The following is an 18,616-nucleotide window of genomic DNA, read 5'->3' as shown; positions in this document are numbered from 1 at the left end:
AAAATCTGTTGGAATTTTGACACAAATTATTTTAAATCTGTTGTTTTCATTTTTGTTATTCAGAATAACTTCCTGAATGTAAAATCCTTAACTGATGCTTTTGTTTTTTTCCTGTAGCACTTTAACGATGCCATTCAATTGATTTCTATCCTTTCACAAAATTTCAGACTTCTTCCCCATGTGCTGTTCTTAGTTGCTCAGTTGTGTCAGACTCTTTGTGACCTCATGGACTGCAGCCTGCCAGGCTCCTCTGTCCATGGGGATTCTCCAGGCAAGAATACTGGAGTGGGTTGCCATGTCCTCCTCCAGGGGATCTTACTAACCCAGGGATCGAACCCAGGTTTCCCACATTGCAGGCAGATTCTTTACTGTCTGAGCCACCAGGGAAGCCCATAAAACATGGGGGGAAACCTCTTTCATTCAAATATTAAATTTTTAACAGATTTTTTCATTATTTGAAAAAAAATTTGCTTCTTTGGTTGGGGAGCATAGGCTCTAGGCACACAGGCTTCAGTAGTAGTGGTGCATAGGCTTAGTTGCCCTGCAACATGTGCAATCTTCTTGGACCAGGGACTGAACCCATGTGCCCTGCATTGGCAGGTGGATTCTTATCTACTGTACCACCAGGTAAGTCCTGAAAATGTTAAACTTTTGCGTTTTTTCTTACATTGTTTCTCTTAGAGAATCTTTACTCTTCACTGAGAAATCATTCCCATTATCAGCATGCACACATGCTTTAGCATCTTTCAATATTAAAAAGGCATATATATATATATATACACATATATTTAAAATCCTCATTCCCGACACTTCCCCATACAACAATGGCTCCATTTCTCTGCTCTCTTAACAGCTTCTGCTGCTGCCAAGGCACTTCAGTCGTGTCCGACTCTGTGCGACCCCATAGACGGCAGCCCATGAGGCTCCCTCGTCCCTGGGATTCTCCAGGCAAGAACACTGGAGTGGGTTGCCATTTCCTTCTCCAATGCATGAAAGTGAAAGTGAAGTCGCTCAGTCATATCTGACTCTTAGCGACCCCATGGACTGCAGCCTACCAGGCTTTTCCATCTGTGGGGTTCTCCAGGCAAGAGTACTGGAGTGGGTTGCCATTGGTGCAAAATTCCCTAAAAGAGTAGTCTGTTTTTGCTGTCTCCACTTCCTCACCTTCTACTGTCTTTTAGCTCACTCCAGTGAGGCCTCTGTACCTAACCTCCCATGTATTGCTCTCCTCATAGTCATCAGTGACCTCCAAGCTGCCAAATACAAAGGTCAGTTCTTGTCCTTGACTTTTTGGCACTCCCCTTCTCCTAGAAATACTCTCTCCTTAAGATTCTAGATCTTATGCTTTACTAGTTTTCCTCCTCCTTCACTAGACACTCCCTCTCCATGTCTTTCATGTTAATGTTAATTGCTCAGTCATGTCCAACTTTTTGTGACCCCATGAACTGTAGCCCATGGGGCTCCTCTGTCCACAGGATTCTCCAGGCAAGGATACTGGAGTGGGTTGCCATTTCCTTCTCCAGGGGATCATCCTGACCCAGGGATCTAACCCGGGTCTTCTGCAATGCAGGCAAATTCTTTACTGTCTGGGCTATCAGGGAAGCCCCTATGTCTTTAATGGCTCCTCCTTATCTATCCAATTTCTAATTATTGAAGTTGTCCAATACTACTCAGTCCTAAGCTTCTCTTTTCTTCTTTCAGTACACATGTATGCATAAAGATAGATACATCTCTACATGACTTTTTCTTTCTCCCCCTTCACTTCTCCCCTCCTGAAGTCATTCCCAGAAGCAAGAGTTGGCCTGCACAGCCTCCAGAGTGCCAGCCCCTCACTACTGCCCAAATCAGCCCCACAGCAACCCTGCCCAATGTCTTAGACCTGAGGCATGTTGGGACCACACATGGTGCATGCAGAGCACCTTTCTGGGTTCTCAAGCTAGGTGCTCACCTCTGGACACGGACTCTGGGAAAAGGCATTGTGGCCAAGAGGGCAGTAAGTGCCTGTTGGTCAGACTCTCCAAGGAGGTTGCTCTGAAGTCTTCACCTCCCCGTCTCAGGATGAAACCCAATGCCTGGTTCTTTAGATTTGTTTCTCTGTCTCTCTCTCAGTCTCCCAACAATGGAGCAGAGAAAAAGTAATCTCCCATGGTCTCTCATCTTCCCACACTGGCCCAGACCAGGCCTCCAAGGTCGAAGGCAGAAGCAGCGGCCCCCAGGCCAGCTTCTGGACTTTGGAGCCTTTGCATTTCTTCACGTGAGCAGGAGCGTCAGCACCAGGGGAAGCAGAGGAAGATGAAGGCAGGCTTGGGTTCCGGCCAAGCTTCAGACCAGCAGCTAAAAGAATGTCCCCAAACACCCAGGGGATGGGGTAAGGGCAGGGGCCAGGCAGGTAGCCAAGAGGAGCGGGTAGCAGAGAGCAGCTAGTTAAAGACCATAGAGGCCTTGAGGTTGGCGTGCTCAAGGCCCTCGCTGAAGGTGATGAGAAAGTACACGACCTTGCGGATTTTGGCCAAGTCAGACAAGCGCTCCCTGAACTCCTGTGCCTTGGCCTCTTTCCAATCCGTGGCCTAGGAGTCTTCCTTGCACCAGAAGATGGCAGGGGGGTCCAGCAGCTGCCACGTCATGAGGTTGGTGAGGTCGGGTGTCCAGTTCTGGAAGGTGCCCCCGATGGTGACTTTACCCAGCTTGTCCAGCATGACATGCCAATGCTCAAGCTGCAGCCTCTGCTACTGGATGAAGTCCATGCGGTACTTGGACTTAGCTGGTCTCAGCAGCTTCTTGCCATCCTGACGCTTCTTCCTGCTTCTTTCCTCGTGCAGCCAAACTGGAGAGAAGCTTCTCTTGATACCCTTACTTCCTGGCGATCTCAATTAGTTCTCTGTCTTTAAATCCTCTGGGTTGGGAAGATTCCCTGGAGGAGGGCATGGCAATCCACTTCAGTATTCTTGCCTGGAGAATCCTATGGACAGAGGAAGCTAGCAGGCTATAGGGTCGCAAAGAGTGGGACACGACTGAAGTGACTTAGCAGCATCATATTCTCAAACTTATAACTATTATATCTATCAGATCAGATCAGTCACTCAGTCGTGTCTGACTCTTTGCAACCCCATGAATCGCAGCACACCAGGCCTCCCTGTCCATCACCAACTCCCGGAGTTCACTCAGATTAACGTCCATCGAGTCAGTGATGCCATCCAGCCATCTCATCCTCTGTCGTCCCCTTCTCCTCCTGCCCCCAATCCCTCCCAGCATCAGAGTCTTTTCCAATGAGTCAACTCTTCCCATGAGGTGGCCAAAGTACTGGAGTTTCAGCTTTAGCATCATTCCTTCCAAAGAAATCCCAGGGCTGATGTCCTTCAGAATGGACTGGTTGGATCTCCTTGCAGTGAAAGGGACTCTCAAGAGTCTTCTCCAACACCACAGTTCAAAAGCAACAATTCTTCGGCACTCAGCCTTCTTCACAGTCCAACTCTCACATCCATACATGACAACAGAAAAAAACATAGACCCTGTTTGATACCCTTACTTCCTAGCCATCTCAATTAGTCCTCTGGCTTTAAATCCCATCTATAGTCTAATGACTCTCAAATGTGTAACTGTTATATCTATTGTCTAAACCACTTTTCTGAGCTCCAGACTCTAGTAAACAGCTGTACTGCCTAGTTGCTATGTTCACTTGGATATTTAACAACCACCTCAAATTTGATATATCTGAAATAGATTCATTCCCTGACTACCTCCCAATTTTCCTCTTTCCTGACATCCCCAAAAGCATTTCTCCCTTAGCAATTCACAATTTAGTGATACTCCATTATCAACCCTGGAAATCATCCTTGGCCTTTCTGTGTATCGCATATGATAAAGCTGGCCCATTAGCATACTCCGTTGGCTTTGTTCGCTATAGCCTCAATCTGATCACCTTCATCTCTATCACTGTATCCAAGACACTGTCATCTCACACCTGAACTACTGTAGTAGTAGCTTCTTTGATAGTTCTTACTTCAACATTTGTTTCCTTTAAAAATCTATTTCCCTCTCAGCAGTCAAAATTCGGAGTAAATTGGCTCACACCAAACCCTCTCTTAAAGCCTTCCAACTGCTTCCAGTGAATTTGGAATAAAGTCATAGTTATGCTGTTAAGATTCCAAATAATCTGACCCAGTGGCTTCCTCAGCTCTTCCTCTCCTGACCACTCTACTTCAGCCGTGTTTATCTCCTTAAACTGTGTCAAGCTTGTTTCCAACTTGGCTCTTTTTATGTCCTCTTTGTTCAGCTTGGAACATTCTTCCTTTGGGTCATGTCATGGTTTGTTTTCTCACTTCATTCCAAACTGTCTAAATCGGGCCTCCTGTGAGAGGCCTTTTCAATGCTCTCTATCTAAAGTAGGTCTTCACACAATAGTATATAGTTCCGGTAACCCTTTGTCCTGCTTATTCTTCATCGCCCTTAGTGCTTCCTGGAAATGATACATTTATTGTTTACTTTTGTGCTCTCTCACTAGAATATCAGCTGCTTGCAAATAACAGCATTGTCTTATTGCTTATTGCTATATCTCTGGGCCCTAAAATAAATGCTCAATAAAGATTTATTGATTGTGTGACTATATTATATATAATTCATCCATTTTTGGTCTAATTATCTACTGACCAATTATGATGAGAAAATAGAACATAAATATCAGAAAAACAAACAATCCAATCAAAAAGTGGGAAAAAGACCTAAACAGACAATTCTCCAAAGAAGACATACAGATGGCTAACAAACACATGAAAAGATGCTCAACATCGCTCATTATTAGAGAAATGCAAATCAAAACTACAATGAAATATCACCTCACACCAGTCGGAATGGCCACCATCAAAAAGTCTACAAACAATAAATGCTGGAGACGGTGTGGAGAAAAGGGAATACTCTTGCACCGTTGATGGGAATGTAAATTGACACAGCCACTATGGAAGATGGTATGGAGAGTCCTTAAACTCCTAGGCATATACCCTGAGGAAACCAAAATTGAAAGAGATGCGTGTATTCCACTGTTCATTGAAGCACTGTTTACAATAGCTGGAACATGGAAGCAACCTAGATGTCCATCAACGCATGGATAAAGAAGTTGTGGTACATGTACTCAGTGGACTATTCAGTCAATTCAGTTCAGTTCAGTCACTCAGTCATGTCCGACTCTCTGTAACCCCATGAACTGCAGCACGCCAGGCCTCCCTGTCCATCACCAACTCCCGGAGTTTACTCAAACTCATGTCCATCGAGTCGGTGATGCCATCCAGCTATCTCATCCTCTGTCGTCCCCTTCTCCTCCTGCCCCCAATCCCTCCCAGCATCAGAGTCTTTTCCAATGAGTCAACTCTTCGCATGAAGTGGCCAAAGTACTGGAGTTTCAGCTTTAGCATCATTCCTTCCAAAGAACACCCAGGACTGATTGCCTAATATTAATCAGCCATAAAAGGCAACACATTTGAATCAGTTCTGATGAGGCGGATGAACCTAGAGCCTATTATACAGAGTGAAGTAAGTCAGACAGAGAAATATAAATATCATATACTGATGCATATATATGTAATCTAGAAAGCTGGTACTAATGAATTTATTTGCAGGGCAGCAGTGGAGAAACAGACATAGAGAACAGACTTATGGACATGGGGAGAGAGGAGGAGAGGGTGAGATATATGGAGAGAATAACATGGAAAATTACATTACCATATGTAAAATAGATCACCAGTGGGAATTTGCTGTATGTCTCAGAAAGCTCAAACAGGGGCTCTGTATCAACCTGGAGGGGTGGGATGGGGAGGGATACGGAAGGGAGGTTCAAGAGTGAGGGGATATATGTATACCTATGTACTTTGGCCACCTCATGTGAAGAGTTGACTCATTGAAAAAGACTCTGATGCTGGGAGGGATTGGGGGCAGGAGGAAAAGGGGACGACAGAGGATGAGATGGCTGGATGGCATCACTGACTCGATGGACGTGAGTTTGAGTGAACTCTGGGAGTTAGTAATGGACAGGGAGGCCTGGCATGGTGCAATTCATGGGGTCGCGAAGAGATGGACACGACTGAGCGACTGAACTGAACTGATGACTGATTCATGTTGAGGTTTGACAGAAAACAGCAAAATTCTGTAAATTATCCTTCAATTAAAAAATAAGTAAATTTTAAAAAATAGAATATAAAAGAGCTTTCAAATATCTCCACTGTTGCCATACAGGGTGTTGTTGCATTTTACATTCTTAGTTGCTCAATAGTATTGGGAAACATCTTGAAGAACCAACTCATGTACCCTAAGGAATAACTGTGAATTCTTTTTTGCTTTCTGTAGAGAATGCTAATTTCAAGTATAAATTCCATGAACTTCTTATTTGGCTCTTTGCCCTTCAAATGAAAGGACACAGGGATTCTTTGCTTCCTCAGTTCATGCTGAACTTCTTGTTTTTAGAAATGCTGAGTTCATCCTGAAGCCTACCCACTGAGAATTACTTATGTATTACAAAACTTTGAGATCTTACTAAATAAGACTTATTTGGTCTATTCAGTGTGAAAACTCCCTATAATAGGGATATATTTTACTTACTTTGCATAGTTTTGAATTTAATTTAATTTATTATTTTAAAACTTTCTGTGGTTGTGAATTACTTTTTGCCTCTGTGCTTGTTAATATACTCCTCAGTGTTAATTATTAACACTATAAAAGTAAGCACTAGGTTCTAAATATAAATGTCTGATTCACTATAGTCTTTGTGGTATTAATTTTCTTTCCTATGTAAACTATAAAATAGTATCAATGGATATTCTTTTTTTCAGTGTGGCATGACCAAGGTAAAAGAAACCCAAGTAAGACGGTAGGTGTTGCAAGAGGGCATCAGAGGGCAGACACACTGAAACCATAATCACAAAAAATAGTCAATCTAATCACACTAGGACCACAGCCTTGTCTAACTCAATGAAACTAAGCCATGCCCATGGGGCCACCCAAGACAGGCAGGTCATGGTAGAGAGATCTGACAGAATGTGGTCCACTGGAGAAGGGAATGGCAAACCACTTCAGTATTCTTGCCTTGAGAACCCCATGAACAGTATGAAAGGCAAAATGATAGGATACTGAAAGAGGAACTCCCCAGGTCAATAGGTGCCCAATATGCTACTGGAGATCAGTGGAGAAATAACTCCAGAAAGAATGAAGGGATGGAGCCAAAGCAAAAACAGTACCCAGCTGTGGATGTGACTGGTGATAGAAGCAAGGTCCGATGCTGTAAAGAGCAATATTGCATAGGAACCTGGAATGTCAGGTCCATGAATGAAGGCAAATTGGAAGTGGTCAAACAGGAGATGGCAAGAGTGAATGTTGACATTCTAGGAATCAGAGAACTGAAATGGACTGGAATGGGTGAATTTAACTCAGATGACCATTATATCTACTACTGCGGGCAGGAATTCCTTAGAAGAAATGGAGTAGCCATCATGGTCAACAAAAGAGTCCGAAATGCAGTACTTGGATGCAATCTCAAAAAGGACAGAATGATCTCTGTTCGTTTCCAAGGCAAACCATTCAATATCACAGTAATCCAAGTCTATGGCCCAACCAGTAATGTTGAAGAAGCTGAAGTTGAACGGTTCTATGAAGACCTACAAGACCTTTTAGAAATAACACCCAAAAAACATGTCCTTTTCCTTATAGGGGACTGGAAAGCAAAAGTAGGAAGTCAAGAAACACCTGGAGTAACAGGCAAATTTGACCTTGGAATACGGAGTGAAGCAGGGCAAAGACTAATAGAGTTTTGCCAAGAAAATGCACTGGTCATAGCAAACACCCTCTTCCAACAACACAAGAGAAGACTCTACACATGACATCACCAGATGGTCAACACCGAAATCAGATTGATTGTATTCTTTGCAGCAAAAGATGGAGAAGCTCTATACAGTCAGCAAAAACAAGACCAGGAGCTGACTGTGGCTCAGACCATGAACTCCTTATTGCCAAATTCAGACTTAAATTGAAGAAAGCAGGGAAAACCACTAGACCATTCAGGTATGACCTAAATCAAATCCCTTATGATTATACAGTGGAAGTGAGAAATAGATTTAAGGACCTAGATCTGATAGATAGAGTGCCTGATGAACTATGAGCTGAGGTTTGTGACATTGTACAGGAGACAGGGATCAAGACCATCCCCATGGAAAAGAAATGCAAAAAAGCAAAATGGCTGTCTGGGGAGGCCTTACAAATAGCTGTGAAAAGAAGAGATGCGAAAAGCAAAGGAGAAAAGGAAAGATATAAACATCTGAATGCAGAGTTCCAAAGAATAGCAAGAAGAGATAAGAAAGCCTTCCTCAGCAACCAATGCAAAGAAATAGAGGAAAACAACAGAATGGGAAAGACTAGAGATCTCTTCAAGAAAATCAGAGATACCAAGGGAACATTTCATGCAAAGATGGGCTCGATAAAGGACAGAAATGGTATGGACCTAACAGAAGCAGAAGATATTAAGAAGAGGTGGCAGGAATACACAGAAGAACTGTACAAAAAAGATCTTCATGACCAAGATAATCACGATGGTGTGATCACTGACCTAGAGCCAGACATCCTGGAATGTGAAGTCAAGTGGGCCTTAGAAAGCATCACCACAAACAAAGCTAGTGGAGGTGATGGAATTCCAGTTGAGCCATTGCAAATTCTGAAAAATGATGCTGTGAAAGTGCTGCCCTCAATATGCCAGCAAATTTGGAAAACTCAGCAGTGGCTACAGGACTGGAAAAGGTCAGTTTTCATTCCAATCCCAAAGGCAATGCCAAAGAATGCTCAAACTACCGCACAATTGCACTCATCTCAAACGCTAGTAAAGTAATGCTCAAAATTCTCCAAGCCAGACTTCAGCAATATGTGAACCGTGAACTTCCAGATGTTCAAGCTGGTTTTAGAAAACCCAGAGGAACCAGAAATCAAATTGCCAACATCCACTGGCTCATGGAAAAAGCAAGAGAGTTCCAGAAAAACATCTATTTCTGCTTTATTGACTATGCCAAAGCCTTTGACTGTGTGGATCACAATAAACTGTGGAAAATTCTGAAAGAGATGGGAATACCAGACTACCTGATCTGCCTCTTGAGATACCTATATGCAGGTCAGGAAACCACAGTTAGAACTGGACATGGAACAACAGACTGGTTCCAAATAGGAAAAGGAGTATGTCAAGGCTGTATATTGTCACCCTGCTTATTTAACTTCTATGCAGAGTACATCATGAGAAACACTGGACTGGAAGAAACACAAGCTGGAATCAAGATTGCCGGGAGAAATATCAATAACCTCAGATATGCAGATGACACCACCCTTAAGGCAGAAAGTGAAGAGGAACTCAAAAGCCTCTTGATGAAAGTGAAAGTGGAGAGTGAAAAAGTTGGCTTAAAGTTCAACATTCAGAAAACGAAGGTCATGGCATCCGGTCCCATCACTTCATGGGAAATAGACGGGGAAACAGTGGAAATAGTGTCAGACTTTATTTTTCTGGGCTCCAAAATCACTGCAGATTGTGACTGCAGCCATGAAATTAAAAGACGCTTACTCCTTGGAAGAAAAATTATGACCAACCTAGATAGCATATTCAAAAGCAGAGACATTACTTTGCCAACAAAGGTCCATCTAGTCAAGGCTATGGTTTTTCCAGTGGTCATGTATGGATTTGAGAGTTGGACTGTGAAGAAAGCTGAAGAATTGATGCTTTTGAACTGTGATGTTGGAGAAGACTCTTGAGAGTCCCTTGGACTGCAAGGAGATCCAACCAGTCCATTCTGAAGGAGATCAGCCCTGGGATTTCTTTGGAAGGAATGATGCTAAGGCTGAAAGTCTAACCACCTTATGCGAAGAGTTAACTCATTGAAAAGACTCTGATGCTGGGAAGGATTGCGGGCAGCAGGAGAAGGGGACAACAGAGGATGAGATGGCTGGACGGTACCACTGACTCGATGGACGTGAGTCTGAGTGAACTCCGGGAGTTGGTGATGGACAGAGAGGCCTGGTGTGCTGCGATTCATGGGGTTGCAAAGAGTCGGATAGGACTAAGCGACTGAACTGAACTGAACTGAGTTGGATTTGCACGTTATCACTCCAAAGGTTTTCCATGGGTCTACAGATGAAACTTCCATAGTTTAAGAGTTTTTACCATTTCACATCATAGCCCCTGTGTTGAAAACATTATAGCTTTGAGTCATAATATTCTGTGTTACATGTGCACCATAATATACCTGTATTTCCCCCTAAAGTTTGATAATTAGATTGGTTATAACTTGTATATATTCTAATTAATATCAAAATAAAATTTTATGCATAAATTTAAGTCAATAGTTCTTATAATTTATATAGAAGATAATAATAAACTAGCAGTTTAGGGAAATGTCTTGATACATATTGCCAAATTGTTTTTCAGAGCAGCTCTACTAAATTATAATTCTACCATTAGATAAGAGGCCTTATCTCATCATACTGTTACCAGGGCTGTCATTAAAATTATTTTTTGGTAAATGTTATCAACAGCAATTATGTCTTATTGTTACTTCATTTTAGTTTTTGTATTTTTAGGATACACATATCATTATTCTTTTAGTTTTCTTTATAAGTGATATTGTTATTTTGCCCATCTAGGTATTACAAACTTTTAAAAAATGGATTTTATGATAGCTCTTTTTATCAAGGATATTAACTCTTTTATATTTTTTCTACAAATGTATTTCTTAACAATCTTTACATGTGTACAGTATTACTCCCTTTCATAAAATAGAACACTATATCTCAGTGGATATAGTTGTTACTGGAAGAATAAAATCAGTCTTTTTACTTCTCTCAAATGGAAAATTCTTAATTAAGAATTTAACTGAGTTATTATAAACCAGATTAATTTTAAACTGATTAGTACTCTGCCTGGGAAATTCCATGGACAGAGAAGCTGGTGGGCTGTAGTCCATGGGGTCATAAAGAATCGAACATGACTGAGATGGCACGGCACTGTGGCACAGCCATTGAAAGGGACATTGCTCTCCAGTGAATTCTTTTCTTTTCCCACTCAGGTACAAGGAGCCCGTTTTTAAAATTTTAACTGTTTATTTTGTACAGTGCTGTGCTGTGCTTAGTCGCTCAGTCGTGTCTGACTCTTTGCGACCCCATGGACTGTAGTATTGGGGTATAGCCAATTAACTATATTGTGACAGTTTTGGGTGAACAGTGAAGGGACTCAGCTGTACATACACATGTAACCATTCTCCCCAAACTTCCCTCCCATCTCGGCAAAAGAAGCCCAATTAGAAAGAGTTTGAGAATGAGGAAGTTTCAGACTGAAAGAAAGCAATTAACTCCCTCCTGCAAAATAATGTGCAATATGAATTCCAAAGTGAAATATGCACATCACAAATTTTAAGTGAGTTAAGACTATATTTCCAGTTCTCCTAAATGGTTCACCCAGCACAGTCTCTGAGAGTTAGTATTTTACTTTGAATATGCGTGTGCATGTGTAAGTTTAGCTGAATATTTACTATACATTAATGAGAATAAACAGGTGTCCGAGTCTCATAGGCCAGGAAAATCTTGAAAGGGCTAAATTTGGAGTACCCGCCTAGTTCTCATTCCACCTGGCTTAATGTCTGGGGCTCTGTGTGTCAACAGCTATCTCTGATTGTCTACTAAGGCATCCTGACTCTTTGCGACCCCATGAACTGGAGCCCACCAGGCTCCTCTGCCTATGGGATTCTCCAGGCAAGAATACTGGAGTGGGTTGCTATTTCCTTCTCCAGGGGATCTTCCCAACCCAGGGATTGAACCTGGGTCTCCCGAATTGTAGGCAGATGTTTATGATCTGAGCCACCAGGGAAGCCAGTCCATGGGGTTAAGTCATCCTGGGAATAACTCACTTAAAAAAACAACATTATGGTTACAGTTTGCAGTTTCCTTAAAGAAAAAATTCCCTGGTGAAGATTGGAAGAAGATATTTTTCAAGAGAGCTAAAATATGGAACTAAGAATCACTGAGTTTTGCCCATGGATGGCATCCCTCTTGCTTTCTATTTTCCCTAAGCCTTGGGGAAAGTCATATTTAGCATACAGCATTATGCTTTCTCCCTAAGTTCACCTCTTCAGTAAAATTTCCAACCCTTGTGGTGGTGTTGTGGAGGACAAGAAGCTGAGGTAGTAAAGGGAAGTGCAGCCCACTCCAAATAGTCCTCTGGTTAATGTTCAGAGAGCAAACAGCATCCTGTTGAGGCTGGTCTTTAACAACATGAATGTGGTCCAAGCAGAAGCAAAGACATCAAGGTTCTTTGCTGACTAAATACTTCTCCAGGAAAACCTTCATTAAGGAAAATCTGTTCCCCTGCATATGCTGGTGAGAGGTCACACTTGAGAGATGAGAGAGGAGTTTGTGAGGCTGATAGAGACACTTGGGGTATGTTTGTGCATAGACAAAGCCTTTATGTGTGTACAGAATTTTCAAGAAATGGTTAACTAAGCAAAAGTAAGTACGGGTGAGGGAAAGGAAGTCACTTCCACTTTTCCATATATATCTTCTATATTGCTTGTAATTTTTTTTTTTTTTTTTACAATAAGTATTTACTACTTTGGCAATTCAGAAACACATCAGATCAGATCAGATCAGATCAGTCGCTTGATCGTGTCTGACTCTTTGCGACCCCAGCACACCAGGCCTCCCTGTCCATCACCAACTCCCGGAGTTCATCCAGACTCATGTCCATCGAGTCAGTGATGCCATCCAGCCATCCCATCCTCTGTCGTCCCCTTCTCCTCTTGCCCCCAATCCCTCTCAGCATCAGAGTCTTTTCCAATGAGTCAACTCTTCGCATGAGGTGGCCAAAGTACTGGAGTTTCAGCTTTAGCATCATTCCTTCCAAAGAAATCCCAGGGCTGATCTCCTTCAGAATGGACTGGTTGGATCTCCTTGCAGTCCAAGGGACTCTCAAGAGTCTTCTCCAACACCACAGTTCAAAAGCATCAATTCTTCGGCACTCAGCCTTCTTCACACTCCAACTCTCACATCCATACATGACCACTGGAAAAACCATAGCCTTGACTAGACGAACCTTTGTTGGCAAAGTAATGTCTTTACTTTTGAATATGCTATCTAGGTTGGTCATAACTTTCCTTCCAAGGAGTAAGCGCCTTTTAATTTCATGGCTGCAGTCACAATCTGCAGTGATTTTGGAGTCCAGAGAAATAAAGTCTGACACTATTTCCACTGTTTCCCCATCTATTTCCCATGAAGTGATGGGACCGGATGCCATGATCTTCGTTTTCTGAATGTTGAGCTTTAAGCCAACTTTTTCACTCTCCACTTTCACTTTCATCAAGAGGCTTTTTAATTCCTCTTCACTTTCTGCCATAAGGATGGTGTCATCTGCATATCTGAGGTTATTGATATTTCTCCCTGCAATCATGATTCAAGCTTGTGTTTCTTCCAGTCCAGTGTTTCTCATGATGTACTCTGCATATAATTTAATAAACAGGGTGACAATATACAGCCTTGACATACTCCTTTTCCTATTTGGAACCAGTCTGCTGTTCCATGTCCAGTTCTAACTGGTGCTTCCTGACCTGCATACAGATTTCTCAAGAGGCAGATCAGGTGGTCTGGTATTCCCATCTCTTTCAGAATTTTCCAAGTTTTTTGTGATCCACACAGTCAAAGGCTTTTTGGTAGTCAGTAAAGCAGAAATAGATGTTTTTCTGGAACTCTCTTGCTTTTTTGATGATCCAGTGGATGTTGGCAATTTGATCTCTGGTTCCTCTGCCTTTTCTAAAACCAGCTTGAACATCAGGAAGTTCACGGTTCACATATTGTTGAAGCCTGGCTTGGAGAATTTTGAGCATTACTTTACTAGCGTGTGAGATGAGTGCAATTGTGCGGTAGTTTGAGCATTCTTTGGCATTGCCTTTCTTTGGGATTAGAATGAAAACTGACCTTTTCCAGTCCTGTAGCCACTGCTGAGTTTTCCAAATTTGCTGGCATATTGAGGGCAGCACTTTCACAGCATCATCTTTCAGGATTTGCAATGGCTCAACTGGAATTGTATAACCTCCACTAGCTTTGTTTGTGGTGATGCTTTCTAAGGCCCACTTGACTTCACATTCCAGGATGTCTGGCTCTAGGTCAGTGATCACACCATCGTGATTATCTTGGTCATGAAGATCTTTTTGTACAGTTCTTCTGTGTATTCCTGCCACCTCTTCTTAATATCTTCTGCTTCTGTTAGGTCCATACCATTTCTGTCCTTTATCGAGCCCATCTTTGCATGAAATGTTCCCTTGGTATCTCTGATTTTCTTGAAGAGATCTCTAGTCTTTCCCATTCTGTTGTTTTCCTCTATTTCTTTGCATTGGTTGCTGAGGAAGGCTTTCTTATCTCTTCTTGCTATTCTTTGGAACTCTGCATTCAGATGTTTATATCTTTCCTTTTCTCCTTTGCTTTTCGCATCTCTTCTTTTCACAGCTATTTGTAAGGCCTCCCCAGACAGCCATTTTGCTTTTTTGCATTTCTTTTCCATGGGGATGGTCTTGATCCCTGTCTCCTGTACAATGTCACAAACCTCAGTCCATAGTTCATCAGGCACTCTATCTATCAGATCTAGGTCCTTAAATCTATTTCTCACTTCCACTGTATAATCATAAGGGATTTGATTTAGGTCATACCTGAATGGTCTAGTGGTTTTCCCTGCTTTCTTCAATTTAAGTCTGAATTTGGCAATAAGGAGTTCATGGTCTGAGCCACAGTCAGCTCCTGGTCTTGTTTTTGCTGACTGTATAGAGCTTCTCCATCTTTTGCTGCAAAGAATACAATCAATCTGATTTCGGTGTTGACCATCTGGTGATGTCCATGTATAGAGTCTTCTCTTGTGTTGTTGGAAGAGGGTGTTTGCTATGATCAGTGCATTTTCTTGGCAAAACTCTATTAGTCTTTTCCCTGCTTCATTCTGTATTCCAAGGTCAAATTTGCCTGTTACTCCAGGTGTTTCTTGACTTCCTACTTTTGCTTTCCAGTCCCCTATAAGGAAAAGGACATGTTTTTTGGGTGTTATTTCTAAAAGGTCTTGTAGGTCTTCATAGAACCATTCAACTTCAGCTTCTTCAGCATTACTGGTTGGGCCATAGAGTTGGATTACTGTGATATTGAATGGTTTGCCTTGGAAATGAACAGAGATCATTCTGTCCTTTTTGAGATTGCATCCAAGTACTGCATTTCGGACTCTTTTGTTGACCATGATGGCTACTCCATTTCTTCTAAGGGATTCCTGCCCGCAGTAGTAGATATAATGGTCATCTGAGTTAAATTCACCCATTCCAGTCCATTTCAGTTCTCTGATTCCTAGAATGTCAACATTCACTCTTGCCATCTCCTGTTTGACCACTTCCAATTTGCCTTGATTCATGGACCTGACATTCCAGGTTCCTATGCAATATTGCTCTTTACAGCATCGGACCTTGCTTCTATCACCAGTCACATCCACAGCTGGGTATTGTTTTTGCTTTGGCTCCATCCCTTCATTCTTTCTGGAGTTATTTCTCCACTGATCTCCAGTAGCATATTGGGCACCTACTGACCTGGGGAGTTCCTCTTTCAGTATCCTATCATTTTGCCTTTTCATACTGTTCATGGGGTTCTCAAGGCAAGAATACTGAAGTGGTTTGCCATTCCCTTCTCCAGTGGACCACATTCTGTCAGATCTCTCTACCATGACCCACCCATCTTGGGTTGCCCCACGCGCATGGCTTAGTTTCATTGAGTTAGACAAGGCTGTGGTCCTAGTGTGATTAGGTTGACTAGTTTTCTGTGAGTATGGTTTCAGTGTGTCTGCCCTCTGATGCCCCCTTGCAACACCTACCATCTTACTTGGGTTTCTCTTACCTTGGGCGTAGCGTGTCTCTTCACGGCTGCTCCAGCAAAGCGCAGCCATTGCTCCTCACCTTGGAGGAGGGGTAACTCCTCACCACCGCCCTTCCTGACCTTCAACGTGGGATAGCTCCTCTAGGCCCTCCTGCGCCCTTGCAGTCACGGCTCCTTGAACGTGGGGTTGCTCCTCCCCGCCGCCGCCCCTGGCCTCCAGCGTGGGGTAGCTCCTCCTGGCCGCCGCCCCTGACCCCGGATGCAGGGTTACTCCTCTTGTCGCCGCCCCTGACCCCAGACGCAGGTAACTCCTCTCGTCGCCACCTCCGACCTCGGATGCGGGGTCGCTCCTCTTGGCCGTTCCTGCGCAGTTGCAGTCTGGTACTCTCGGCAGCTTCCCCTGACCTCGGAGGTGGGGTAACAGAAACACATAGTAAATTTAAAATTTTATTTCCCTCAGCTTGTTGTCTTTTTTTAAAACTTTGTCTTTTTATTTATGAAAGTCTTTTGTTTGGTATCTTTATTTTGTGATTTCTTGCATTGTATTTAAGCCTTCCCTATTCACTGACCAGACCATTAGTATGTATTTATGTTTATGTGACCAACTCTCTGCCTATGGAGAATAACTACAATAAAACACCATCTGGAGTGTGTCAAGCTATGTATTTGAAAACACTATTAGCACAGAAGGACAAAATGAGGAAGATTCTAAGAAATAAACACTTGTGGTGATAATTGAGAGGTTTTGGTTGTGCTCCAGTGATCATAGGGCCCTGAAGTCCTGTGGGAAGCTAGTGCTCCCCAGTGAGGAGTATTATGTTAAGGGCAGCCTCAGAAAGTTCTTTGTCACACAAATTGGGAGCCTCCTTGGGAAGAAGCTTCTCACTTGCCCAAGCTCCACTTAGAAAATTGAAATTTAAGGCACTCAGTCTACTGGTAACTGTTTATTATCTACAGCAGAACTCAGAAGTCAGCATAAGAACATGAGAAAAACAACTCTGTTCTAACTATACATTCTGCAGAGGGACGGTCTGTTTCATATGTATCATTGCAAAATTTATGAGGCTTCCCACATCTGGGAGCAGACTTTTTCCTGCTACTGTTATAACCTTTCCTATCCTGCTTCTCTTGCCTTCTGTCTTCCTTTCCACAGTTTCCTTTCCACGCTGTTTTGTTTGTTTGCTTTTTTAAATGTGGTGTCCTTTATTCACTCTCATGTCCAACCCTCTATCCCCAAGTCATTCTTTCCTTTCTGATTTTCTCTCCATGCCCTGTTTTTATGCTGATTCTTTTTCTTCGAAGGTCTTAAAGATTTTTGTTTGAAACAAAGATAGATTTGCAGACAAATCATAGGAGAGAGAGCAATGTTCCTCTGAGGATACATTTCCATATGGAGGAAAAGTAAGGGAGGTGGGGAGATTATGCTTCGTACACGCTATGGTCATTTTCTTTGACGTCTCAATCAGAGAACCTTGTACTGTAAGCTCTGCTTGAGTTTCACTTGTCTCATTTTCACTATCAACTATACCAAAATAAGTCCTAGCATCAGCCTCAGTGACATCACTGATTTCCAGACTACCACCTGCCAGAAATACCAGTATTTCAGAGTTCTCTGTGTTGAGTGCCTCCTCATTTTTCATCCATCTACTGCTTGGAGTAGGAAGTCCCGAAGAAGCACATGGCAACACTATACTCTAACCAATGACTCTGAGCAAGAAAGTTGTTTCAAAAATACCAAGTTTGATGTAATCTCAAGATCTGGAAGAATTTTTAATTCAGCTTCATCACTATATTTTGGTGGCCCACCACTTTCAACTATGCAGTGATAGATTCCCCCATCTCCTTCAATTGCATTGCCAATAACTAGTGTTCCACTTGAAAGTTTAATAACTCTATCATCCAGAAGACGCTGTCTGTGCTGTTCCCACTTCACAAATAGGACCAATTCAGCATTAATTTCACAATTCAGAATTGCACTCTTTCCACCTGAAAAAGATTATTCTGATTCTTATCCACTGATTCCTCATCACCATCATCCTCTCTCTACTTACATAAATTCCCTCCTCCAATATTCTAATTTTACTGTCAGTGTTTATATTATTGTGTGTGAGTGTGTGCATGCTCAGTTGCTTAGTCATGCCCAGTGCTTTGCGACCCTATGGACTGTAGCCCATTAGGCTCCTCTGTTCATGGAATTTTCCTGGCAAGAATACTAGAGCAGGTTGCCATGTCCTCCTCCAGGGGATCTTGCTGACTCAGGGATCAAACCTGAGTCTCTTGCATCTCCTTCATTGGCAGGTGGATTCTTTACCACTGAGTCACTCGTTTATATTGGGCTATGGCTAAAATCAAATCTCCTTGGTTGTTGTTGGACTGTAGGCTTGGCTATAGCAGGCACTTTTCACCATCACATGAAAGCACTTGGAATCATCTGTTAACTAGAAAGCAGTTCCAGGACCCACTCCAGTAGCATAGCTGAACTTCCTCCATTCATTATCTGAACGCTCTGATGTTTATTTATATTTATGAAAACTTCTTATTCTGAGAAATACACCTAATCCCCCGTGGGAACTGACAGCCCTAGCTGATGATTAGTTTGTTCTGCCTGATAATGCTCAAAGTAGAATCATATTTGATATTTATTGAGTAGTTATAGTTTGTCCCTAAATGATCAAGACATCACTAATTAATCAAAACAGTCCTTGGTTTAACAAAGCAAAGTTTCTTC

The 18,616-nt window shown here is 42.4% G+C and overlaps 1 protein-coding gene and 1 pseudogene across 1 annotated transcript; one reads left to right on the top strand and one right to left on the bottom strand.

Annotated features, from left to right (window-relative positions):
• The first annotated feature begins 3,063 nt into the window (after nucleotides 1-3,063).
• Nucleotides 3,064-10,708, top strand: LOC133245182 (craniofacial development protein 2-like; annotated as a pseudogene).
• Nucleotides 10,709-13,846: 3,138 nt separating this feature from the next.
• LOC133245181 (craniofacial development protein 2-like) lies at nucleotides 13,847-17,528 on the bottom strand. The gene is made up of 3 exons (XM_061413158.1): nucleotides 17,321-17,528; nucleotides 16,143-16,288; nucleotides 13,847-15,616 (listed from the first exon to the last, which is right to left on the bottom strand). The coding sequence occupies exons 1-3, from the start codon at nucleotides 17,526-17,528 to the stop codon at nucleotides 14,165-14,167; spliced, it is 1,806 nt and encodes a 601-aa protein (XP_061269142.1). The 3' UTR covers nucleotides 13,847-14,164.
• Between the last annotated feature and the right edge of the window lie 1,088 nt (nucleotides 17,529-18,616).

This window comes from Bos javanicus, chromosome 3 (genome assembly GCF_032452875.1).
Source record: "Bos javanicus breed banteng chromosome 3, ARS-OSU_banteng_1.0, whole genome shotgun sequence".
Taxonomy (NCBI): domain Eukaryota; kingdom Metazoa; phylum Chordata; class Mammalia; order Artiodactyla; family Bovidae; genus Bos; species Bos javanicus.
Note: the sequence above shows the minus strand (reverse complement) of the source record. Positions and strands in the feature narration are given on the sequence as shown.